At 43.2% G+C, this 27,044-nt stretch overlaps 2 protein-coding genes across 2 annotated transcripts; both read right to left on the reverse strand.

Annotated features, from left to right (window-relative positions):
• Nucleotides 1-207: 207 nt before the first annotated feature.
• Nucleotides 208-15,153, reverse strand: LOC125915826 (zinc finger protein 471-like). Its single transcript, XM_049621855.1, is given in 5 exon segments — nt 208-1,680; nt 1,682-3,459; nt 7,133-7,222; nt 8,956-9,082; nt 14,878-15,153. Coding segments are annotated over 5 exon segments (2,271 nt in total). The 5' UTR covers nt 14,911-15,153; the 3' UTR covers nt 208-1,437.
• A 10,366-nt stretch (nt 15,154-25,519) lies between these two features.
• On the reverse strand, nt 25,520-26,182 carry LOC125916096 (zinc finger protein 3-like). The gene has a single exon (XM_049622263.1). The coding sequence runs from the start codon at nt 26,180-26,182 to the stop codon at nt 25,520-25,522; it is 663 nt and encodes a 220-aa protein (XP_049478220.1).
• Between the last annotated feature and the right edge of the window lie 862 nt (nt 26,183-27,044).

The following is a 27,044-nucleotide window of genomic DNA, read 5'->3' on the forward strand; positions in this document are numbered from 1 at the left end:
CTCACAGCTCATGAGTTCAAGCCCCACATAGGGCTCTGTGCTGACAGCTCAGAGCCTGGAGCCTGCTTTGGGTTCTGAGTCTCCCTCGCTCTCTGCTCCTCCCCTGCTCTTTCTCTCTCTCTCTCAAAAATAAACATTAAAAATTTTTTTTACAAAAATAAAAAAATAATTTCTTTTCTATACAGAACCATAAGTAAATTAATCTATCATTTCATTTTTTTTTAATTTTTTTTTAACTTTTATTTATTTTTGAGACAGAGAGAGACAGAGCATGAACAGGGGAGGAGCAGAGAGAGAGGGGGACACAGAATCTGAAACAGGCTCCAGGCTCTGAGCTGTCAGCACAGAGCCCGACGCAGGGCTCGAACCCATGGACCGTGAGATCGTGACCTGAGCCGAAGTCGGATGCTCAACCGACCAAGCCACCCAGGCGCCCCTATCATTTCATTTTTGAGGGGAGCTGATATCAGAATTGAACTAGCCTCATGAAAGAAGGATTCCAAACACTTCAAAGTATTGCATTTTAAATATTTTTTCTATACTCTACAACAGTTTAATTAGTGATTCCTTGAAAGTTTGGAATTAATCTGTGAACCCAGGTATCTTAAAATAGGCTAGATTATTCAAGGTCTCTACTGTTTAAGTTTTCAATATTAAGGAATTTTTATTTTTTTCCTTGATTAAACACAGTCATACTTCTTACCAGTGAATTCTAATTCTTTTGTTTCAGTATTAGCCAGAGCTCTAGACACTTCCTAAAATATATTCTATGTATCAGGTCACACTGAATTTCTGCAGCAACAAAGAATACAGATTCGGAGGCACAAGAAATCCACTATGCTATTCTGTTAGGACATTGAACTTTAAAAACACTACGTGCTGGGGCGCCTGGGTGGCTCGGTCGGTTAAGCGTCCGACTTCGGCTCAGGTCATGATCTCACGGTCCATGGGTTCGAGCCCCGCGTCGGGCTCTGTGCTGACTGCTCAGAGCCTGGAGCCTGTTTCAGATTCTGTGTCTCCCTCTCTCTCTGCCCCTCCCCTGTTCATGCTCTGTCTCTCTCTGTCTCAAAAATAAATAAAAGTTAAAAAAAAATTAAAAAAAAAAAAACCACTACGTGCTAATCCTCATTATCCACCTTAAGATATAGTTTCAGTTCCAAAATTATCATAATCTCCTAGTACTGATATACTGCTTTCCAGAGTTCACTGTTTAAAAATTATTTTAAGCAGACTCTAAATGACACCGCCTTAACATTTACCAAGTACTACTTGCTCTGGGTCAGGCACTATGCTAAGCACTTTATACGCATCGAAAGTTTACATTTTCATAACCAGGGTTTTAAGAGGAGGGTCGTTTAATTACATTTACATTTTTAAAAGACCACCATGGCAATATTGTGAAGGATGAACTTGAAGAGAATAAAACAGAATGGAAGACTAGTTTTTATACCGGAATAGTCCACGTGAAATGACTGTGTTTTGGACTAGGGCAATGAGAACTGAAAGTGGATGAATTCCAAAAATATCTAGCAGATATATCCACAGGGCTTGGTGAGATCTGGGGTGGGGAAGAGCTGCATGGCTGAGAGGACTCTGCAGCATGAACTTTCTGATGATGAGTAAGGTGTGCACTTTGTCTGAAGACCTTCCCACATTCCTTACATTCATAAGACCTCTCTCCAGTATGAATTCTTCTGTGTAGATTAAGGTGTCCAATCTGGCTGAAGGTTTTCCCACATTCCTGACATTCATACGGTTTTTCTCCAGAATGGATTCTCTGATGAACAGTAAGAGATTGGCGATGGCTGAAGGCTTTACCACATACACTACATTCATAAGGTTTCTCCCCAGTATGACATCTTTGATGACAAATAAGGGAGGATTTTGTTCTAAATGCCTTCTCACATTCAACACATTCATAGGGCCTTTGGCCCGTATGGAGTCTCCGATGCTGAGAACGGGATGAGCTGTCACTAAAAGCCTTTCCACATTCACTACATATATAGGGTTTCTCTCCAGTATGAACTCTCTGATGTTGAATAAGGCGGGTAGTCTGGCTGAAGGCTTTGCCACATTCCTTACATTCATAAGGTTTCTCTCCTGTGTGAATTTTATGATGTTGGGCAAGGTGTGCCCTCTGGTTGAAAGCTTTGCCACATTCCTTACATTCATAAGGTTTCTCTCCAGTATGAATTCTCAGATGAGTAGCCAGCTGTGAACTAATGCTGAAAGCTTTTCCACATTCTTTACATTCATAAGGTTTTTCACCAGTATGAATTCTCAAGTGACTAGCAAGGTGTATACTCTGTCTAAAAGCTTTCCCACATTCCTTGCATTTATAAGGTTTCTCTCCAGAATGCACTCTTTGGTGTTGTGTGAGTGAGGCATGATGGCTGAAGGCTTTCCCACAGATGACACATTCATAAGGTTTCTCTCCTGTGTGAATTCTCTGATGGACGGTAAGGGATGAGCCATAACTGAAGGTTTTTCCACACACTTTACATTTGTAGGGCTTCTCTCCAGTATGAATTCTCCTATGCTGAATAAGGCCTATGTGATCACTGAAAGCCTTCCCACAATCAATGCAATCAAAAGGCTTCTCCCCAGTGTGGTAGTACCTCCAGTGACGAATAAGGGACGTGTTCTGCCGGAAGGCCTTCTCACATTCAATACATTCATAAGGTCTTTTGCCGGTATGACATCTCTGATGCCGGGCAAAGGATGAGCCGTCACTGAAGGCTTTCCCACATTCCTTACATTCATATGGCTTCTCCCCAGTATGAATTCTCTGGTGTTGAGCAAGGTGTGCAGGTTGGCTGAAGGCTTTTCTGCATTCTGTACATTTATACGGTTTTTCTCCCGTGTGAATTCTTTGATGCTGAATAAGGTGCACATTTTGGCTGAAGGCTTTCCTACACTCTTTACATTCAAAGAGTTTCTCTCCAGTATGTATCCTATGATGTTGAACAAGGTGCTGACTCTGGTTGAAGGCTTTCCCACATTCTTTACATTCATATGGTTTTTCACCAGTATGAATTCTCTGATGAACGGTAAGGGAGGAGCCGTGGGTAAAGGTTTTCTCACATTCATTACATTTAAAAAGTTTCTTTCCTGAATATGCTTTCTTGGGTTTTACTACCATGGAACTTTGAGAAAAGCTTTTTTTATCTGATTTATGGTTATAAACATTTTCCTCTACATTGTCTAGATGCACGAATTTGTTGGATTTGTTACATTTGTGATCTATTTCCTCAGTGAGGATTTTGTTATGAGTGATTACTTCTTGCCTGATAAATGTCTCTTGACTTACCAACTGCCTCTCAAAAAGATCTTCACATTTCCAGTTTTCACTGAAAGTGGAATGCTCCAGTCCATAGCCTGTAATTCTCTCCATTAACACATCATCATACACGAAGTGCTTCAGAGATAATTCGTGTGTCTCATACATAGATTCCAAATCTGAAAGATACCAAATAAGCAAGTGTTTCCTTATTCATGGGATATAACAAAGGAAACATTTAATGAGGACAAGGTGATTCCAAAACAATGAACCCCACAAAATGTGCTATGCACAGGAACATCAACTGAAAAATATGCAAGCAGATCTCAAGAGCTCAGGGAAACACAGAAAAGGTGATTAAGAAAATTAAATGAAGGTAATGGAGTCCTGGAGAAGTAGGCTACAATGACAATATTTTATTCTGCATTAACATGACTTACTGTAAATTAAATACCATTCCTGTATTCTTCCCTACTTCTAGTTGACTTGCATATACACGTAGGTTAATTTTGTTTAGATACCGGTATCATCACATAAGTACTGCTGATCAAAAATCTCTATAGATTCCCAGCGACTGACCACAAATACTTCATGCTTCATGACTTCCCTTGGGGTTTAGGGAAATTCCTAATCTTCTCATAACCGTAAAACAGTGTTTGTGTGTACCATTGCTACATGGTTCAATAGTGAACTCTGCATTTCTCAGAGAGCCCTGAACTTGAGACTCCATATTAGGGCATTTTTCCATTCATCTACTCATTCTCACTTCTCAGGCCACATCTTAATGGGGTTAAGTCTTTTTTTTTTTTTTAAAGTAGGTTTCATGCCCAGTGCAGAGCCCAATGCAAGGTTTGAACTCACGACCCTGAGATCAAGACTGGAGCAGAGATAAGGAGTTGGATGCTTAACCAACTGAGGCACCCAGGTGCCCCATCATAAGTATTTTTGAATAAACTAGTTTTATAATGACATGTAGGTGGGTATTGCTATTATTTAACATCTGTTCATTTTTGAGAGAGACAAAGAGTGAGCAGGGGAGGGGCGGAGAGAGAGGGAGACACCGAAACCAAAGCAGGTTCCAGGCTCTGAACTGTCAGGACAGAGCCCAATGTGGGGTTTGAAGTCACAAATCGCGAGATCATGACTTAGGCTGAAGTCAGATGCTTAACCGACTCAGCCACCCAGGCGCCCCTGGGTATTACTATTATTAATTCTTTTTACTGCCACTTAAAATAAGTTTCTTGCTTTGCAAGCTAGAATATAAGCTTCAGGGAAGGAATACATATGTTTTAAATACTGCTACTAAGCCGCTTAACATCTGTCACAGAAACTCAGGCATATAGAAGTTCTCAATAAATATACGAAGAAGAAATTTGTATTGAAGAGATGATACTAAGAGAAAACTTCAGGGGAAAGGTTGATATCAGGAAAGGGCAAAAGAGAAAGTGCTTTCCTTTCGTAACTTATCCATAGCAAATGACTGACTAATCCAACGCTCCCTGAAGCGATTTTCTATGTGTCAAGCATTAGGGACACGAACATAACAAAAGACAAGCTGTTCTTGAGTAGTATAGAAAGTGATGAGAAAGACAAGACCAGGGACACTTGGGTGGCTCAGTCAGTTAAGCATCTGACTTCAGCTCAGGTCATGATTTTGTGGTTGACTGAGTTTGAACTGTGCGTTGGGCTCTGTGCTGACAGCTCAGAGCCTAGAGCCTGGAGCCTGCTTTGGATTCTGTCTCCCTCTTTCTGCCCTTCCTTGCACTCAGTCTTTCTCTCTCTCTCTCTCTCTCTCTCTCTCTCAAAAAAAATAAACCTAAAAAAAAAAAGAAAGGCAAGACCAATAAAGAAAGTAACTTGAGAAGAAAATATGAAATATCAATATGAAATATCAAGAGCCCATGTGGTAAAAAGCAAAATTGGTATAAGAGTTCAGAGACAGAAGAGATCCAATCTGCTAACTCAGTTAAGAAGGACTTTACGGTATTAACAAGCTTCCTATCCCAGGTCACTACTGATATCAGGAATACTCAGGCTTTGGTAATTCTAGAATTGACACCTGAAGGTTCAATGAACCAATCATCTGTGGTTTTTCCTCCATAAACAAATGAGGGGAGCAACAGTGGACAGAGAAACAGAAAACTGGAGACATCACTGATTCTTCCCAGGAAGGTAGTCTTCAACACCAACCTCCCATGGGGAGCCATGGCTGTCCCTTATCTTTTTGGCCTTTCTCAACACAGATGCTGAGGTATCTTGTTTACTTAATAATACTTAAATCTATACCATGACTCAATATCCCATCAAATTTATAGACTTCATCCCCTTTCCTTCTTTCTTCTTTTTTTAAAAAAATGTGTATTTATTTTGAGAGAAAAAAGAGAGAGAGAGAGACAGCATGAGAGACAGAGTCCCAAGCAGACTCTGCACTGTCAGCACAGAGCCTGGTGCAGGGCTCAGTCTCATAAACCTTGAGATCATGACTTGAGCCAAAATCAAGAGCTGGACACTTAACCTACTGAGCCATCCAGGCACCCATGCCACCCCCCCCACCCCCACCGCCTTCTTCATCTATTCTTCACAAGGCCAATTATTACCTCTTATCCAGAAAGTTCCTCTATTTCCCTATTTAAAGCTGATAGTAGGTTCCCACACAACCAAAGTATAAAGTGTGTCTAAGCAGGGCTAATTTCTCTTCCAATATTTGGGTATTTGGAGGACCCTGGAAGTCTAGAATCCAAATCGTCGCAAGACGTGAAGATCAAACACTGTTAAAGAAGTGAAGGGAGAATCTCATAAAGGTGTTAACTTCCGTGTATGATCTGAACATTCCCTTGTCTTTGTGAACTGTCAGTTCAGAGGGGGAGGCAGAAAATAGGCATGTAAACCATAAACAGGTTAATTACAGGCTCTCCTGAGTGTTACAAAGAAAACAAAGAGTACCTTGGTAGAAAGTAATTGGGCTGGAATAAGGGAATGTTCATTATATAAGGTGGTTAGGGAAGGCCCCTGATGAGATGGTTTTTGAGCTCTGGTCTGATAGTCAAGCATGGACAGAGAGCCAAGAGAAGAGCATTCTAGGCAGAGAAAACAGGAAATCCAAAAGTCTGAATCAGTAAAGAGCGTGGAAAGTTCTGAAAAGGTGCTAATGGGTAAGAGCAGTGCTTCTCAACTGTACCGTCAGGCACTTATTGACATTTGTAAGACACACAGAGGCCAAAGGATGATACTGCCTGTGACCCAGAAGCAAGCAAACTGGGAACTCAGACTGTCTCTGCTTCACCTGGTCTCTCAAGGCTTAGAGATTCGGTATGCTGGCATACCTTTAATGCACTTGAAGAACATCTGGGCACCTCACCTCATTTAGAAAGCTTTGCAATATATAGTGGAAAAGCTAAAAAGTGTTAGAGGATAAAGTCAGAGAAGTAGGATGGAGCTGGTTACACAAGGGCTGGTAGGGGCTGGTCTTTCCCATTTGTGACAAGAAGGCAAAGAAAGATTGAAAGGAGTAGCATATGTTCTGATTTTTAAGCAGACCTAATTTGGGAGTTAAGTAAGGTTTAAGAAACAGAGAAGCTTGTATAAGTCACATGGCAAAAGGAAGGAGGGGATGCGAAAGAGCTGGGGAGAGATTTCTGCAAAATGAGTCAGCTTATTAGAAGAGATACCTCCAAGTGGAAGAGAAGATGTTTGGGGAGCCCAGGCTACATAGTGAAGTTTCTGTTTTCTCCTCAGGCTTGGAAGGCTTGAGAAGAATTTCTAAGAAGCAGATGAAAGGAAAAAGTACCACCTTGGAAAACAGCTGAGCCATTACCTAGAAAAGATACCCCTACCGGGTTCTCCCACACTCACCTGGGCTTTCTGTCATCTCATTCTTTTTCTCCCAAGGCTCTCCCCCTTGCTCCAATGAGGAGATCACATATGGCTTAGAGAGGCAAAGTCCTGCATACAGAAAAAAGAAGACATGAAAACTGGCCATGGTTTGGGTATTTCAGAACTATAAGCCAGTTTCTTAATACTGATGGAAGAAGACAGCACAAATGACTAGATGAAGGAGTAAAACACATTTTAAAGACAGAATACATAAAGCTTCTGGCATAGTCTAGTGGGACTGCCAACAGTCAACTCTATAAAAGGTAAACAATTTTTAAGGGGCTGGGGGCAGAAATGCTACCCAGCATTTTCACAGGATCATCAGACACCCAATAAGTGATGTACTATAAAGAGCCTCTAGAGACAGAGTTTGGAGTCTGAGTCAAGTTAACTGCTTTTAAAAAACAACACAAAACTCTTCAGAAGAATATAACAGAACCTACAGTCTCTATAATGTGTTATTTATAGTGTTTGAGATAAAATCCATAATTACTAGACGTAAGTAGAAAGAGGACACAGTGAATCACACTCAGAAAAATAAGCAATTAATGAAGACCTAAGCAGTGATAACACAGATGTTGAAATTAGTAGACCAGGATTTAAAAACCACTGTTTTATCTATACCCAAAAATGTAAAGGAAAATATACTCAGAATTTCTCAGCAGAGAAACAGAAATTATAAAAAAAGTACCTAGTGGAAAGTTGAGAATTGAAAAATATGCTATCGGAAATTTAACAATCCATTACATTGGCTTAACAAGACATTGAAGAAGATACACAAAGAGTCAATAAACTTGAAGTCAATATAAATTATCTAATCTAATCTGACATACAAACAAGAAAAGACTTCAAATAATGAACAGATCTTCAGTCACCTAGGGCATAATATAAAAGGTTCTAACATATTTGTAATTCAAATACCAGAAGAGAACAGAAAAAAATTTATTTGAAGAAAGCAAGTCAACAATTACTCAAATTTGCTAAAAGACATACATTTAGTTTCAAGAAGTTTGGTGAACCACAAGCCAGGATTAAGGAGGCCTTTTAGAGAACACAAAGCTAGTCTAGGGGCGCCTGGGTGGCTCAGTTGGCTAAGCGTCCGACTTCGGCTCAGGTCATGATCTCACAGTCCATGAGTTCAAGCCCCGTGTCGGGCTCTGTGCTGACAGGTCAGAGCCTGGAGCCTGCTTCAGATTCTGTGTCTCCCTCTCTCTCTCTGCCCCTCCCTCGCTTGTGCTTTGTCTCTGTCTCTCTCTCAAAAGTAAATAAGCATTAAAAACTTAAATAAAAAAAAAAAGAGAGAGAGAGAGAAAGCTAGTCTAGACAATGAGGTGGCCCCAGAGCTGGGAAGGATTCAAGTAAGTTTCCCTAAGAATATCTGAAGCCACTTTTATAGTTTGTGTCTCACCAGTTTGACTTATTGCCAGTTTATAAAAACATAGTTTTTAAAAATCCATATTCTAAATTTATAATAATTAGCTATATTCTTGGTGAACCTCATTACTCTTAAGTGGGAATAACAACAGTACAGTAGGAGAGAAGAAATAAGGCAGCACAGGAGACCAGTGAAAAGTCACATCATGCCCTGTGTTTCCAAATGACTAAACGGCACACTCATGGACTATGTGATACATATCAAATCCACTGACTTAATTTGAAATTTTCATTAATCCCTGAATGTCCTCTGTTTCTTAGATTTCAATATACCTACACACAGTTAAAAAAATTTTTTTAATAATAAATACAAATGTAAAGAGTCCCTAATGTAATTCTAAATTATGAAGAAGGAAAAATACTCTTACCTAGTGATACCAGATTCCGATAGTTCTCCAACATCATATTCTTGTACAAACTTCTCTGAGCAGGGTTCAGCCATTCCCATTCCTCCTGAGAAAAGTCTATTGCTACATCCTTGAATGTCACCAAGTCCTGAAATAACACAAATACAATTTTTTAATGTTTTTATTTTGAAAGGAGGGGGAGGAGCAAAGACAGAGAGAGAAAGAACCCCAAGCAGGCTCTGCACTATTGATGCGGGGTTTGATCTCACCAACGGCGAGATCATGACCTGAGCCAAAATCAAGAGTTGGATGCTTAAGCGACTGGGCCACCCAGGCGTCCTGATACAAATACATTCTTGATTAACTGATGCTCATTTTCATGCATAAATACAAGTTGAAGTTTTAAATTGTTCCTATTTTATGTGAGCAATGGCCCTTGGGGGAGAAAGAAAAATTAAACCATCATAACATGAAGCTCCAACCTAAAATAGTAGTTACTGAAGTGATAAATTGCACTGTATAAAAGGATGCTAACCCATTTCTCGGCATGGCGAAATACGGATAAGTGGCCATAGGGCACTACATAAGAGCCTCAAGGAATGACTACATCTGTGGTTGAACCTTTAAAAACAACAAAAAAGGAATATCTAAGTTGATATTTTACAAATGGTACTCAATGGGACCCTAATGTTTCAGAAGGGAAGGGGCATTGAACTGAAATTCAAGGCCTGATTTTATTTTTTCTTATGCAATAAAAATAATGAATATAATCAGAATGCAATTTTCTCATGCTATGTCATTAAGAACTAGCATGACATGCCATACCAGAGTAAATTGGGTAGTAATATGAGATCGCCCAACATAAGACTACAACACATCCAATTTGCACACTGAGTCTGAGCACAATAAACCTATATACTTAGCCAATATCAAAACGAAATCAGATAAATATAATTTTTTGTTTCTTAAAGAATAAAATGCGTTGAGAAAAATTTAACGTCCAGTTACAATCACCAGCAGGCTCTAAGGAATTTTTAAAAATATTACGGGCATTTTTCATCTTCAACTTTATTTCCATTGAAAATAAAAATCTTTGGGGCACCTGGGTGGCTCAGTCAGTTGAGCATCCGACTTTGGCTCAGGTCATGATCTTAAGTTCATGAGTTCAAGCCCCTCATTGGGCTCTGTGCTTGACAGCTCAGACCCTAGAGCCTGCTTCGGATTCTGTGTCTCCCTCTCTCTGCCCCTTCCCCACTCATGCTCTCTCTCTGTCTCTCAAAGATGAATAAACGTTAAAAAAAAAATTTAGAAAGGAAATAAAAATCTTCATGTTCAATGCCTGATTTGCAAAGTTACCAAAGACACTGGTAACTGACTATATACAGAGCTATGCACAGAACATTTTAATTCGCTTTTTGACAGTAAACACTTAAAGAAAGGTATGATACAAAGATATTCAATGTATGGGACTTCAGAAGATATACACACCGTTGAGAAAATGTTCCATATATTTTTCACATAAAGGTATTAACATTTTGTTGTTGTTGTTATTTTATTTTCAAGTAATCTCTATACCCAACCTGGGACTCGAATTCATGACCCAGAGATCAAGAGTCACTTGCTCTTCCAACTGAGCCAGCCAGGTGCTCCGGTATTAACACTTTAAGATTCACCGCGAGCTACTGGTTTTCCTGAATTCTGGTTTGCACCTTCTAGTTAGCTGAGGCTACCATTTTGGCTGATACCTATCATTTCACATGTTTCTATAAAATCAAATTCACTCACATGAATTTATCAATGCAAGCAAAAAGTGGGTCACATTTTTTCCACTATTTGGTACAATTTGGTCACTAGAAAGGAAATGGGTGTTTGGGTTATTCCCCAGAAGAATAAATTGGATTGCTGTGATCCTGGTACTCCTGGTTAATTATTTTCCCAATGTTTATATGGATATCTTTACATATACATATGTCCAGCACTTAATTTTTTACTGATTATCTTATATTCAATGAAATTCTAATTTACAGCATTTGAAGAGCCTGTAATTTTTTTTAAAGAAGAAACACATTTATTCCAAGGTATCCAATAATATATGGGATTTCCAGAAGGACTAAAGAATGAGGTTTGCCTGCTACAAAGAAGGAGAAAAGCCCAATTAGACCAAGATGGTATTTTTCCAAAATCCCATTCTCCAGTGTCACCCACAGCTAAGCATATAACATGCTAGGATTAGACCAGCAGGAACTTCAGCCAGTGCTGCCCAGAACAACCAAATCCCCTGCCAATACCGGCCATATCTGCCAATACGTGCCAACATGTTGGCTATAAAATCCTATTTCCCTGAACTTAACCACCGCTTCCTGTTGCTGGCTTCTGCCTTCCATATATCACACTGGAAGCCTCTGCCTGGCATATATAAGTCATATATAGAATGGTATTTGCAAAGAAGCCTGGGTAATGCAGTTTTTAGCTTTCTGGTATACCGCAATATACAGTAAAGAAAAATTGGCCATATGCTAGGCCAACAAAAGCTTTCACAAATTTGAAACTCCAAAATTTTCAGGCTATTCTCTGGTCAGGATTCAGAGCACTTCAAAACTATGGAAAGATGAATTTAAAACCTTATCTATTTGAAAATCTACAAGTAACCAACAGACAGTAATAACATTAAGCTACTAAAACAGGTAACAAACATTAGAGAGGACACGGAACACTGGGAGCCCTCACACACTGCTGCTGAGGCTGCAGAGTGGCACAGCCACTTTGAAAAAGTTTAACATTTAAGAATTCAAATATGAATTTACCATATGACCCAGAAATTGTACTCCCAGATTAATCTGCCCATGAAAAACGAAAACCTATGTCCAAATAAAGACCTGCACGTTTCACTATTTAATGTATACAAATTCTTTTTCCCCTTCTAGAATGGAGGTTCCGCAGGGACACAGTCTTTGTTGTTTCTTGCTGCACTGCCAGAATCTGAAAGACTATCTCACATGGACAAGGTCAAAAGTATTTGCGGGGCTGCCTGGGTGGCTCAGTCAGTTGAGCGTCTGACTTAGGCTCAGGTGATGATCTCCCAGTTCGTGGGTTCGAGCCCCACGTCGGGCTCTGTGCTGGCAGCTCAGAGCCTGGAGCCTGCTTCGGATTCTGTGTCTCCCTCTCTCTCTGCCCCTTCCCCACTCAGGCTCTGTCTCTCTCTGTCTCTCAAAAATGAATAAACATTAAAAAAAATTTTTTTTAAGTATTTGCTAAATAACTCTAAAGTAACCAGTTTTAAAAAACTGCATGATTCTAATATTTGCTAGAAAAATAAACTTCTAATAGTCAAGAGGCACACCTGGTGGCTCAGTCATTTAAGTGTGTGACTCTTGATTTCAGCTTAGGTCATGATCTTACGGTTTGTGAGCTTGAGCCCTGTGTCAGGTTCTGTGCTGACAGCACGGAGCCTTCTTGGGATTCTCTCCCCCTCACCCTCAAAATAAATGAATAAACTTAAAAATAAATAACAGTCAAGAGAATTCTGGAGAAGAGGAGCAATGGGAAGAGGATTAGCCCTTCCACATTATAAAATACCATAAATGCCCAAAGACAAGGCAAAGATTTCCCCAAACATGCTTTATACCATAAATTATTTCCACAATCTCCAATATTAGGATACCCAGTGAGATTTTATTCAGACTTCCCAAGCAGAAGTAGCTTGATAAAATGCTCACAGCTGACAAGTTAAGGACTCAAGACTGACATGTGAGGAGAAACAACAATAAATGCTAATCTAGACTGCTCACAGGTTACTATAATCTGCCAAGCATAGGTTCTGGTAAACATCCCACGGCTTTTGGTTGAGAGCCCAAAGGAAGGACTACACCCCGAATCGATGGTGAGCCAGAAATAACGCAGCTTTCAGAAGGACTGAGCCCCTGCCTCTCAGCATTTCAGCTCCTGCCTAGACTGAGTTGTGCTTAGCAGAGCTGTGTGCCTGAAGCAAAAGTGAACCATCCCCACCACGGAGAAGTGGCTCACTGGAGGACTCGTGTGGAAGGATACAGGATAGCCTAGATATGCAGCGTCCAAGTCAGTGTTCAGCACACAAAAAATACCCCGCAACCACAGGGTGTGTCACCAGGACACAGGAGTCGCTAAAAGAGCTCCTAATGCCAAAGCTAGAATGATGTGAACGACAAAATAAAGTAGTATTGGATTACAACCTATGGCACAAAATAAATATGCGTGAGTCTACGCTGATACAAGTAAGTGACTGCATAAATAAGTAGAGGAGAACAGACAAATGTCTGATACAGAAGGGTTCCAAATCATTTACTCACATGCTTCACTCTCGAGAGGGAACACAATTTCCTGCTTCTTTTTTTTTTTTAAGTTTAGTTTTGAGAGAGAGAGACAGAGAGAGAGACACACAGCATGAGCGGGGGTAGGGCAGACAGAGAGGGAGGCACAGAATCCGAAGCAGGCTCCAGGCTCTGAGCTGTCAGCACAGAGCCTGATGTGGGGCTCAAACTCACAGACCACAAGATCATGACCTCAGCCGAAGTCAAGAGCCAAAGTCAACAGCCGGACGTTTAACCGACTGAGCCTCCCAGGAGCCCCCATAACTTCCCACTCCTTAGCTGTGGGGTGCGCATAGTGACTTTCTTCTGAAGAGTACAGTATGAAAAAGTGGAACAAAGAGTAACCTTACATTGGGGAAACCTGGCAAACACTACCTCTACCAAGTAATCAGGGACAGTAATTCATCACATTGATGGCGTAAACCTTTGATATATGATGAAAATGGAACTTTACCTCTGTGATTTTCCTTCAAAAAATATATTACTACAGTCTAATCATGCAAAAAATAGCAGATATGAGAGACATTCTACAAAATACCTGAGTACCCCTCAAAACTGACAAGGTCAATGAAAAGAAGGAAAGTATGAGAAACTATCGCAGCTTTAGGAGATAGAACTACTAATGTAATGTGGTCTCCTGGGTAGCATCCTGGAACAGAAAAAAAATACATTAAATAAAAACAGAAAATCTGAACGAAGCATGAAGTTTAGTTAATAACAACATACCAATATTGGTTCATTAACTGTAACAAATGTACCATACGAACTAATGTAAGACGCTAATAACAGGGGAAGCTGACTGTGGTGTTTGGATGCTCCTAGCACTGTCTTCGCATTTTTTCTGTTGTAAAAAATAAAGTTTACTTTTAAAATCTATTTCCAAAAATTGAACACTATCAAGAGGAAGATGTCAAAGCTTCAAATTATCTCTAAGATTTTTTAATATACAAAGTCTAGCACTTAACCCAAAATAATGACACACATGAAACAAAATCAAGAGGAAAAAAATATGAAAACAGAGGGGTGCCTGGGTGGCTCAGTCAGTTAGGCAGCCGACTTCGGCTCAGGTCATGATCTCGCGGTCCGTGAGTTCAAGCCCCACGTCGGGCTCTGTGCTGACAGCTCAGAGCCTGGAGCCTGTTTCAGATTCTGTGTCTCCCTCTCTCTGACCCTCCCCTGTTCATGCTTTGTCTCTGTCTCAAAAATACATAAACGTCAAAAAAAAATATGATAACAGAAACTCACAGGAGATCCAAATGACAGAATTATCTGACAAGTATGGCAAAAGAATTAATATTTCTAAGGAATTAATACAAAAGATGTTGAACTTGGGCAGAAAATGGGGAATTACATTAAACAATCAAATAGACATTCTAAAACTAAAAATGCAATAATGGAAGCTTAGATTTGAAGATGGATTAACAGGAGATTGAAGAGTTGAAGACGCACGCCCTCTGGGAGTTAGTGCCCTCTGGGAAAACCGGGAACCAGGCCCTTCAAGGCCGCTGTGAATCAGGGAATTTTCAAAAGAAAAGAGGCATTATTAAATCCTAAAGAATAAGACTGCCTTCCTCGGATGAGAAAGGAAGTAACTAACCTGGGATATGGCTTTCACTAGTTCAACAGTCATCTCTGCCTTCCCTTCCTGGCTTCTCTCTTGGAGAACGGCAGTGTCCCAGAGAACAGGGCTGGAGGGACAGAAAGGGGAGTGAGAAGGTGAGGGTTGCTCTGCACTCTCAGAATCGTAAGCCTGAAAATTGTCTTCCTCTTCTTCCTCCCCGCTCTCCGTGATTCCTCCGCCCAAATAACCCGGAGATTCCAGGCACCCTGCGGCCACAGAGGACTGTAACTTACAAATGTCTCTCTTATGCTCAAGGCCCTAAATTTAATGTTTTTCCTAAAAGTTGCCTTCCTATTTTTTTGGCCTTATTTTTATAGGTAGAGGCAGACCTTTCCCTCGTTGTATCTCTGCTTCATGCTTTGACATGGTCTACAGTCTGAAAATCTGACTCCTAAACGCACCGGAGGCCCTCCACCCAAACCCGCACAGGCTTCGCCTGCCTCCCTCCATGGGACAATGGTCCCTTTAGCGTCCCATTCTGCCAGCTTCACTCTCACCTCCGCCTTCGGTCCCTTCGTGTGCCCTCCTTTTTGGCACCCAGAACTGAGGGTGTCTCCTTCTCCGGTCAGTCACCCCACCTATTGCTTTTTACTGGAATTTTTGAACGGGGAGCAGGGAATTCTGGTCTAGGAGTGTCACCTGAGCAACACACAACACCAAATCCCAACACACATCAAGAAGGTCGTGCTATCCACCTTCCCAGTAGTGTCCCCCTACACGTCAGTCACTCGGGGCCAGCTCTGAGCATACAGGGTGACGCGCCAACACGGACACGGGATCTCACCCACTTCCTGACCACAGAGGACAGAATCCCAAGAACCCACATCCCGAGGAAGGCACCTCAAGTGAGGTCACATACACCACGGTCCCAGAGAGCCCTGCAAGCCTTCAGGGGACAATCGACGCTTCACGCGGTCTCCCCCCCTGCTCGCTTTGGTCTCACACACAACCACACCACTAGGTTTCCTCTCACACACAAACATGATGGTCTCTCCCACTCGAGGCTCGCTCGCGCACGTGCGCGCACACACACACTCTCTCAGTGGACTCCTTCGAAGACTCCTGGGTTCCTGTCACATGCAGATACTGTTCAAGAACAAAATTCAACTGGGTGAAGTGTACATTTCTAATTGGCTCCTTCCATCAATTCCAGAACAGGCTACACCGCGTCCTGCAAGTGGAGGGGAGCTCCGACCGGTTGTACAAAACCGGTGTTTCAATGGGAAGGAGGTGGGGCAGGACTTTATCAGAAAAAAAGGGAAAGGGCTGTTTCAGGCGTGGGGGGAATGGCCGGGGGTCTCACACAGATGACCTCTTCTTCCTTTGTGGGAGGGAGAGGGCCCATGCGACAGACTGCCTCATTGGTACCGTCCAGAAAATTCTTGACTGGCCAGCTAAAACTCCATTTCGGGTAGGCTGAACCTGCAATTAGGTTGGGTATTAACCGCCCATCTGGGGACTCGGCCTAAGTGGTGCCAACTTGGGCCCGGGGCTTCCTTTTTAACACGACACAAACACACCCTGCTCTCTCCAGTTGTCACTGCGCCCCTCCCCCCGCATCTCACACACACTAAATACGGAATGCCCGCTCTCACACTCAGACACACACACACTCGTACCTCATAGGCCAAACACACATACTGCATGCAGTCTCACACACTCACACCAACATGCTCTTGGCACCTCATGCTTTCTCTCACACACACACCTCCCACCATCTCGGGCAGCTCACACTCACACTTTCCACCATCTCGGGCAGCTCACACTCTCACACACACACACACACACACACACACACACACACACACACCTCCCACCGTCTCTGGCACCTCACACTCATCCCACTTAGCCTGTCCTCGAGGCTCGCACGAGAGCTCACTTTCCACACGCTCGCACCTCACTTGTCTCACACACCCGCCAGCACACCCCTGTAGCGCCGGCCTCGCGGGTCCCGTGGGCCCCACGCGCGCGCACACCCCGCCCCCCGGCCTCTCTGCGTCCCGCACACGCCCCCGCCCCGCAGCCTCGGCCTCCGCGCACCCGCCTCGCGGGCCTCTGGGAAATGTAGTCGGCACGGGGGATGCTCCGCAGCGGCGTCCGGACTTAGGCTCTGCCGTCGCGGTCAGGGCGGCCCGCCCCGCCTGCCCGGCCCCCGGCCTCCGACTCCTGACCCGCCGGAACAGCCCACCGGTCTCCGCCCGGAAACCACCGCTCTCGGCCGAGGCGCCTCAGTGGCAAACGCCCGGGCTCCGAGCGCTCAGGCGGCGAAACTCCCGAGGCTGGCGGGGCGAGGGGGCGGAGCCCGAGCAGCGGTGGAGGGGCGGGGCTTGGCGGAGGGGCGTGTCCTTCTACTCGGGGAGGAAGCAGAGCGCCGAGCGTACACGCCTCCTTCCAGCGCCTCCGTGCTCGGAGGGCGTGGCCAGGGGGTCAGGGCCCTGGAGGAGTTGGGCGGGAGAGTGCGCAGGCGCGCGGCGCGCGCTTTCCCCCTCCCCTCGCTTGGAGACCGGAAGCGTCCCTAGTTACCTGGTCACATGTGCTATCTTACCGCGTGGCAGCCGGCTCCCTGGCGCGTTCAGGGCAGCTTTGCTATGCGGCGCCTTGTCCGTGTGAGCGCGGGGTGGCTCCGGCTTGGCCCGCGAGCCTGGCTCGTGGGGGCGTGGTTTTCTTCCTGTGCTAAGTTTTGCCACGGGAAGAACAGCGTCCGGGAACTCCGGCTGTGTCCTATCACCAGTGTGACGACGACGACGACAAATTAGTAAATGTCCCTCCTGCCAGGCCTGTCAGTCAGTATTCTTACTGTTCGGAAGCAGTCTCTGCAGCCAGACTGCCCCTGACAGTGGAAGCGGCCCCTGCAGTCGGGGGAGACTAAGAAAACTATAGGAGAAGTCATGCAGGGGGGACACAGCAGGGAAAAAACAGGCAAAATTCCCTGGCCTCTTAATTAAGATCTGACTTTTAAGTGAATGAGCAAAATAAATGGTATATGCAAATGAATTAGGAAAATAAATAGTATATCGAATGGTGGGAAAGGCTATGGAGAAACAGCAGGGAAGGGGGATAGAGAGTGGAGGAAATTAGACTGTTTACTGTGGAGAAAAGAGGAGTGAAAAAGGAGGGAAGGTATCATCCATAATCCCACAACTCAGAACTACTGCGAACACAATTAACATTTGTAGCTTGTAGCTTAAAACATATTTTCCTTTCACACCCCGGTTGAGATCTCTATACGTAAATAAACAACTTAGAAAAATGGGACCGTAATGGTACATAATTCCGGTAACATTTTCCTCCATTATATGGTGAACACCTTTCTATATCACAAAGCATTCTTCTTTAGTCCATTTTTTTTAGTTCAATTTTTAATAATTGCAATGTTAGAGGTGCCTGGGTGGCTCAGTCGGTTAGGCATCTGACTTTGGCTCAGGTCATGATCTTGTGGTTGGAAGGTTCGAACACTGGATCAGGCTGTGTGCTGACAGCTCAGAGCCTGGAGCCTGCTTTGGATCCTCTCTCTCTCTCTCTCTCTCTCTCTCAAAAATAAACATTAAAAAATAAATAAAATAATTGCAATGTTAAAATTATTGATTGCCACAAATAATTTGAGAAAAGTGCTCAAAATCTTGAATACTAAGCAAATTCTTAGTATACTTCTAGCTCAAGTCTTGGCCAACTGACCCTCCTGTCAGTGTAGCGTGGATGCTTGATGAGTAAGTGTCATTCATTTCTGGGGTCAGAGATGCTCAGATTTGTGAGGATATATGAACCACAGAGAATTGCATACTGTTATTTGTTACTGGAGAACTACAGAAAGCATTAGGATGAGAAAACAATACATTCTACTACCCAACATCTTGGTCTACCCTCCAGAGATTCTGGCATCCAACTATCTGGACCAATTCTGCAGAAAAAAATATAAACTCTGCACAAAATAGGAAAAACAGTTACCTGAAAGCACCAGAGAGTTACCAAAGGAGGCAACAATTGAAAACATAATGACCACAATTTTCTCAATTTGATGAAAGCATAAAACTGCAGATTCAAAAAGTTGAGTGTGCTGGGGAATCCTGGGCAGAGAGGGGACTCAAAACTTTTACAGTTGGATTCAGAAGCCCTCGCATGTAGCCCCATGGCAGGAGGCAGTGCTGGGTGCTGAAAATGGGGGGGGGGGGGGGGGGAGGGGAAGTCTCCTCATTGAGTCCTCCATCCAGACTACCCTCTCCTTCCCTTACTCCTCGCCCTTCTTCAACCTCCCATCAAAGAACAGCTAATCTCCTGGCAGCTTCTGCATTTCCGTAGGAAAAATAAAGTGCCCAAATTCAACTGATAGGATGTAAGCAATGTTTGCAAGGGGGATTAAAGCTAAAGTGATCTTGATTTAGCGTATAATGAGAAAATAGCGGGGCGCCTGGGTGGCGCAGTCGGTTAAGCGTCCGACTTCAGCCAGGTCGCGATCTCGCGGTCCGTGAGTTCGAGCCCCGCGTCAGGCTCTGGGCTGATGGCTCGGAGCCTGGAGCTTGTTTCCGATTCTGTGTCTCCCTCTCTCTCTGCCCCTCCCCCATTCATGCTCTGTCTCTCTCTGTCCCAAAAATAAATAAAAAACGTTGATCAGGAGGATTAAAAAAAAAAAAAAGAAAATAGCAACATCTAGCCATCTAATGTCCTTTCATCATGCTTTGTGATTGCTATTGTACTTGTTAGTTTATATATTTACTCATTTGTCTGTTTATTGTCTCTCTTCCTAGTGTGTGTGTTCTACGAAGATAGTTCTGTTTGTTTTACTTCTGTTTAGAACACTTCCTAGCATAAAGTGGTACTCAATAAATAAAATAGGATGAATTTTTTAAACTGATGTGTTCTAACACAGGAAACAAAAGAGGTTGGCAAGGATGTGAGAAAGGAACCCTCTAACACTCTCTGTTGGTGGGAATGCAAACTGGTGCAGCCACTCTGGAAAACAGTATGGAGGTTCCTCAAAAAGTAAAAAATACAATTACCCTACAGCCCAGTGAAGGATCCAAAAATACTGATTTGAAGACGCACATGCACTGTTGTGTATAGCAGCACTATCAACAATAGCCAAACTATGGAGAGAGCCCAAATGTCCATCGATTCACGAAGGGATAAAAAAGATGTGGTGTATATATACAATGGACTGTCACTCAACCATCTAAAAGAATGAAATCTTGCCATTTGCAAGAGCTAGAGTGTATTATGCTAAGCGAAATAAGTCAGTGATAGAAAGACAAATACCAGGGCGCCTGGGTGGCTTAGTCGGTTGAGGGTCCAACTTCAGCTCAGGTCATGATCTTGCAGTTCGTGAGTTTGAGCCCCGCATCGGGCTCTGTGCTGACAGCTCGGAGCCTGGAGCCTGCTTCCGATTCTATGTCTCCCTCTCTCTCTGCCCCTTCCCCGCTCATGCTTTGTCTCTGTCTCTCAAAAATGAATAAACATTAAAAAAAAAAAAAAAGAAAGACAAATACCATATGATTTCACTCATGTGGAATTTAAGAAACAAAAACACGGGAAAATAAAAGGAGAGAAGGGTCAAACCATGAAACAGATTCTTAACTATAAGAGAACAAACAGGGTTGCTAGAGGGGAAGTGGGTGGGGGATGGGCTAAATAGGTAATGGGTATTACTTGAGATGAGCACTGGGTGCTACATTTAAGTGATGAATCACTAAATTCTATTCCCAAAACCAGTATTACACTATATGTTCACTAACTATAATTTAAATAAAAACTTAAAAAAATAATAAAATAAAAATTGATGTATTCTATGTGTATTCTAAATGCCCACAAAGGACCAAAAGAACTTGTCCGATGCGGAGATCACCCCATGTAGAGATGACTCCTGTCCCCTCCCGGGTGAGCTAAAGAAAACAAAATGAAATCCCTGGATGAAAGAAAAAAACGGACGCATTAGAGAAGAGAATGTGCTGAGAGACTGTTTCGCAGTACAGCAGCGCCACCTGCCGGACAAGGCGCCAAATACAACAGCTCCATCTCCAGAGAGCTGAGCTTTCTCGCAGGGCGGCCTGGGGATTCCCCCCTTCCCCACGCCCCATCCCCATTCCAAGGCCACTTAGACTGAATGGTTAGCAAGCGAGGGACGCAACAGGCTTTGCCGGCCAGAGGAAAATAGTCCATTCAAGAGTGGAGCCAACCTGGCCCTAGCGTTGTCTCAGTTTTATGTGAAGGAGTGGCAGACACCCTTTCAGGGAAGCTTTATCCTTCTCCCTAAAGATCCAGTACCTCAGGGGGGATTTTGAATCGCAGAGGTTCCCCCCCTCCCCGCCACCCGAAGTGCCTAGGTTCAATTCATTGATGGTCCAGCTAGGTGAAAGCGTATGGTATCTGTCAATGGTGGCATCTACCCAAACCTCTGCAGTAGGGTCAGGTGACAGAACAGGCCCGGAGGAAAGCCATCAGCCTTGCCTCGGACAAAACTCTAAGGACTAGACCTCACAAAACATTAAGAATCTGGAGGAGCAGTGACCTACTTACTACACAGGCAGGATATAAAAGAAAGGGCAACTAGTTCTACTGGTAATTTTACAGAATTTAAAAATCACAGCAGTTGAGGGGTGCCTGGGTGGCTCAGCCGATTAAGCGGCTGACTTTGGCTCAGGTCATGATCTCGCGGTTTATGAGTTCAAGCCCCAGGTCCAGGCTCCTTGCTGACAGCTCAGAGCCTGGAGCCTGCTTTAGATTTTGTCTGTCTGTCTCTCTCTCTCTCTGCACCTCCCCCACTCATGCTCTCTCTCAAAAATACACATTCAAAGAATGAATGAACAAATCAATGAATGAATGAACAAATAAATAAAATAGTGAGAAGAGAAAGGGGTGGAGATATTTACAGGAGGACAGATACCAAATTGAGGCCCTTGCAGGTCATGTCAGAGACTTGAATCCTCTCCTGTGGTTGACGGAGAGCCACCAAAGGCTTCTGAATGGGGCACAGACACGATGACTTCTGCATTGTCCTGGTGGCAGGATGGAGCTGGGGGAAGAGGCAGGTAAGTCAGCCAGACAGCCAGCTCATTTCCTGGCACCCTCTGCCCTTTGTGTCCAGGGAAGACTGGCACGATTTGTCTACATTCAGTTCCAACATACACCATCAAGTTCACAATCTAAAACCAATCTCATGGTCAACATTTGCACGCAAGAAAATAAAAGGTGACAGTTCCCAGGCGAATGTTCAGAACTAGGCTACCTGGTGTAGAGTGCTCCGCTCATTGGTGACCTGGCTCTCCCATAACGTAGAGGAACACATGCTCTTTCCCCTTCACAGCTGCATCTGCAGATTTTCCAAGGAAGGTGTGGCTTGCTGAGGTAGGCAAATGCAGAAGGTGTGATTTTTCTTCTCTTGTTTGGGGGCGGGGGGACTTAAGAGTTTTTTTTAATGGTTTTAAAAAATATTTATTTTTGAGAGAGAGAGAACACGAACAGGGGAGGGGCAGAGAGAGAGGAAGATAGAGAATCCGAAGCAGGCTCCTCATTGTCAGGGCAAAGCCTGATGTGGGACTTGAACCCACAAACCATTAGATCGTGACCTGAGCCAAAATCGGATGCTTACGTGACTGAGCCACCCTGGCGCCCCATTTTTTTTTAAATTGTGGTAAAATATACATGAAATTTACCACATTCGCCATTTTTAGGTGTGCAAAGCACATCAGTAGCATTAAGCACATGCACAAGCAGCACAACCAAGTGAGGTGTCTCCAAGGAATGCAAGGTGGTTTGGATACCTGAAAATCAAGCAACATAATTCACATTAAACAACTCAAGAAATTAAAAACCAGATGATCATTTCAATAGATGCAGAAAAGCTTTTTACAAAATGTAACATCCAACCCAAATAAAAACTGTGAGGAAACTAAGAAAGAAGGGAACTTAAACAACCTGATTTAAAAAAAAAAAAAACAATTTTCAAAACAAGCTTATTTAATATATAATGATAAAAAAAAAAACTGGATGCTTTCCCCCCAAAATAAGGAGCAAAGATGTCCTCTCTCACTTCTACTTACTACTGTAGTAGAGGCTTCATCCAGTACAGTAGGAAAAATAAATAAGACATCCAGATGGGAAAGAAAAGAGTAAAACTTCCTTTATTTGAAGAAGAGCAGATCACCATAGGTTGAACAAGCTAATATACCAAAACAACACAAACCCAACGAGAACAACCAAGTTTAGTATGGTTGCGAGATACCAGATGGCTACACAAACATCCACTGTATTTCTATATACCAGCAATGGTCAGAAGCTGACATTTTAAGGCAAATAGAATAATAAATATGAAATATGTAGGGAATAATGTAGGGAAATATGTAGGGAATAATGTAGGGAATAATATGTAGGGAATAATGCCAGATCTATTAACTGAAAACTACAAAACAGCATTTAGAGAAATGAAAAGTCTGGCAACTTCTGTCTTGCACTCTTGGGTGCTCTGATGTACCCGTGAGAAGTCCAGCTATTCTGTCCAGACCACAAGGATGGGGGGGGGGCAGTCAGGGGCAGGGGTTCTGGGGCTGCATGGCTGAGAGCGGCAGCAGCAGCAGACAATGGAAACAGAGGCTCCATAGTCACGGTCCCAGCCACTCCAGCTTTGTGTCAGACGTGTTAAAGAAGAAGCCATCCTGGATGTTCGGTCCTGGCAGGGATCACATAGATGGGAGATCAGACACCTATCCCCCAGATACAATATGAATGCTTCACACACAGAATCAGGAGAAATGTATAAAAGAAACAAAAAATGGTCCTTGCTCTGGCTCCAATGATTTGGGGTGGACTTTTAAGAAGCAATAAATAATCAAGGCAATGTGATTCAGGAAACCACAGAAGGGTGCTATATCACCTCATCTACTTCCACTGTAAAAGTTTAGCAACCCCCCCCCCAACCACACACACACAAAACACTTTCTTCTGCCGTGTCAACCCAATGAACATCAAGTGCCCCATGGTGGCAGAAATACACATTTTTCCAAATGTTAAATTATTTTTAAAATAACTTTTTATTATTATTTTTTAAAAACTTGGTTTAGGTACACCTGGATGTCTCAGTTGATTAAGCATCTGACTCCTGATCCTGGCTCAGGTCATGATCTCACAGTGTGTGAGTTCGAGCCCTGCATCAGGCTCTGTGCTGATAGTATGGAGCCTGCTTTGGATTCCCTCCATGTCTCTCTCTCTCTCTCTCTCTCTGGCACTATGTTTGGGCGCCATTTTTAGGATGCAGAACCATCAAGAAGTAACTTCTTGTTCTTTCATGTTGTATAATGTTTAACATTTTCCCATTTGAGGGGAGCTCTTCATTGTGTCTGAACTTGGTAGGATAAATGTCTTCCCTGTTAAAAGCAAAAGCCAGGAGATGATCTCTTGCCTATTCTCTGGCAGTTAGGACAGAAGCACTGTGATCTTGGTTTCAAGATACCTAACGTGAAGTGACACAGACCGAGGACCAGTGAAGTTTCACTTGTAAAGCACTATTGCTCATTACTGATGGCACAGCGTAGGCCTTGTGTGAGAGCAAGAGGCCAGAGCTGCCCAGATCATGGGGTAATGGCTTCACTTTCTGCTCTTGAACCAGATTTACTTTGGTTCCTCTCCATTTTCAGAAGGGGGTTCATTACTATTCCATCCATTCAACAAGAACTTGAGACACTGTGAATAAACTGCTTCTTAAGAGGATCAGTGTCATTGATGCCACTTGTTACCAAGATCTTGACGGACTGTCAAATAACTAGAATATTAACATTTCCAAGTCCAATTAGCTTTTGTTAATATTCCTCAACATGAATCCACTGATGTTGAGTAAACTATGACTTGCATCTAAAGGTCTTCCCACATTCATGGCAATCAAAGGGTTTTTCACCAGTATGAATCCTCTTATGCTGACAAAGATATGAAGAAGTATTAAAGGCCTTCCCACATGCAGGGCATCCAAAGGGCTTCACTCTATTCTGCATCCTATCGTGCGTAACAAGTGAAGAGTGGTTACTGAAAGTTTTCCCACATACCTGACTTTCACAGGGTCTTTCCCCTGTATGACTCCTCCTATGATTGACCAAATGGCACCTGTAGGTAAAGGCATTTCCAGATTCCTTACATTCATAGTGTTTCTTGCCAGTGTGAAGTCTCCTATGTAGAGTGAGTTGCATGATATGGCAAGAGGTCTTTTTTCATTCCATACACTGATATAGTTTTTCTCTGTTGCAGACTAGGAGTCTGGAGTTCTCTCTTGTCCAGCAAGAGAGTGGATGCAGAATTGAATACAAGAGAGGCTAATGTATATATGGGGAGACAAGAGTCCTGAATAGGCATCCTTTCTCTGTATTTATTAGGATCTTGAAGGCTTACATATGTAATGGACGTGCAGAAAGAAACAATAAAAACCAGTAATAATTAACTCATCAGTGTAAGAGATAAAGGGACTCGAGGGCATGCGGTGTTAGACGTTAGGGTCAAAGCATAACAACATCTCAGCACCATGCAGACAGCCGTTTCCTGAAGGCACTACATCTGGTTTTCTGACTTTTCTAAGGACTAAGATAAATGGAACATGCTATCCTGAGAATGGTAAGTTAGTCAAGATTCCATTACGGCCTATATATCATTAGCTGTCCTCAGACACTTTCCTCCTGTTAAGGCGGCTTTCCGCCTGATGCCTTTTTAACCCATTTGTGTAAGCGTAGAGAATTCTTAAACCTATTTCCCACATTTCTCCAGTATGAACTCTCTGATGCTCAATCAGGGAAGACAGACATAGGAAGGACTTCTTACGCTTACTACATTCGTAGGGTTTTTCTCCAGAATGAATTTTCTTATGTCTAGTGAGCTGTGCGCTTTGAGTGAAGACATCACTGCAGTCCTTACATTTGCAGGGTCTTTCCCCACTATGAATTCTCCGGTGATCAATCAGGGCTGAGGAATGGTTGAAGGTCTTTCCACACTCATGGCACCCACGGGACCTTTCTCTAGCATGTGTACTCTGATGCTGAGTAAGATGAGTCATCTGGCTGAAGGTCTTCCTACATTCCTGACATTCATATGGTGTCTCAGCTGTGTGGATTCTCTCGTGCTGGTTAAGGTGTGCCATCTGATCGAAGGTTTTACTACATTCATTACATGTATAGGGTCTCTCTCCTGTGTGGATCCTCTGATGTTGAACGAGAGTGGATCGACAGCTAAAGGACTTCCCACACTTACGACACTTGTGGCACTTGTGAAGAATTTTGATAAGCGATAAGGTGCGTATTGGTGCAGGAAGTTTTTGCATGTTCTTTACATGGGTTGCTCATTCTTTTCATCACTGTTTCATGTTGGAATGTATCTTCTTTAATAGTCTTCCTTAGAGGTAATTCCTTGCTACTCCCTGCTGAAGTAGATAGCGAACGCAAATTTCATACCTTTTATGAGAAGTGAATGGTCACAGAGGTTGCTGCTGACGCTCTGGGTGAACAACAGAAGGGTTATGTTCCAAATCCTGAAGGTCCAAATCCACGGAGGGAATGACAGACAAAGCTTCTCCATGAAGCAGGCTGTCTTGACCCATGGCAGTATCCACTTGCCATTGAGTAAGGGGTGTTCCCATTACAGACCCAAGAGGACTGGAGAAAGAAAGTACAAATCTGTTCAGGGTTGCACTGTGGCTACCAATCTGGGTGTTCTCAACTTAGTCACTAGGAACAAGGCGGAGAAGGATACTCCTGGGCTCGCTGATACTACCATGCCTTGCCACCTGAGGCCTCAGAGAGCAAGCAGAATCGGCAAATTTTTCAATCTCTCTAAAGATGATGATGTTCAGGGTGCCTGGCTGGCTTGGTCGGAAGAACATGCGACTCTTGATGTCAGAGTCATGAGTTCGAGCCCCACGTGGGGTGTAGAGATTGCTTATAAACAAACAAACTTAAATTTAAAAACATTTTAAATGTTTTATTTATTTTTGAGACAGAGGGAGACAGAGCATGAGCAGGGGAGGGGAAGAGAGAGAGGGAAACACAGAATCTGAAGCTGGTTCCAGGGTCCAAGCTGTCAGCACAGAGCCTGATGCGGGACTCGAACTCACAAACCACAAGACCGTGACCCGAGCTGAAGTTGGATGCTTAACCGACTGAGCCACCCAGGCATCCCCAACATTA

The sequence above is a fragment of the Panthera uncia genome (assembly GCF_023721935.1).
Source record: "Panthera uncia isolate 11264 chromosome E2 unlocalized genomic scaffold, Puncia_PCG_1.0 HiC_scaffold_19, whole genome shotgun sequence".
NCBI classification, from domain to species: Eukaryota; Metazoa; Chordata; class Mammalia; order Carnivora; family Felidae; genus Panthera; species Panthera uncia.

Bases quoted from the DNA above. Each gene is read 5' to 3' on its own strand.
- LOC125916096 (XM_049622263.1), bottom strand. From the start codon at position 26,182: ATGCAAAAACTTCCTGCACCAATACGCACCTTATCGCTTATCAAAATT.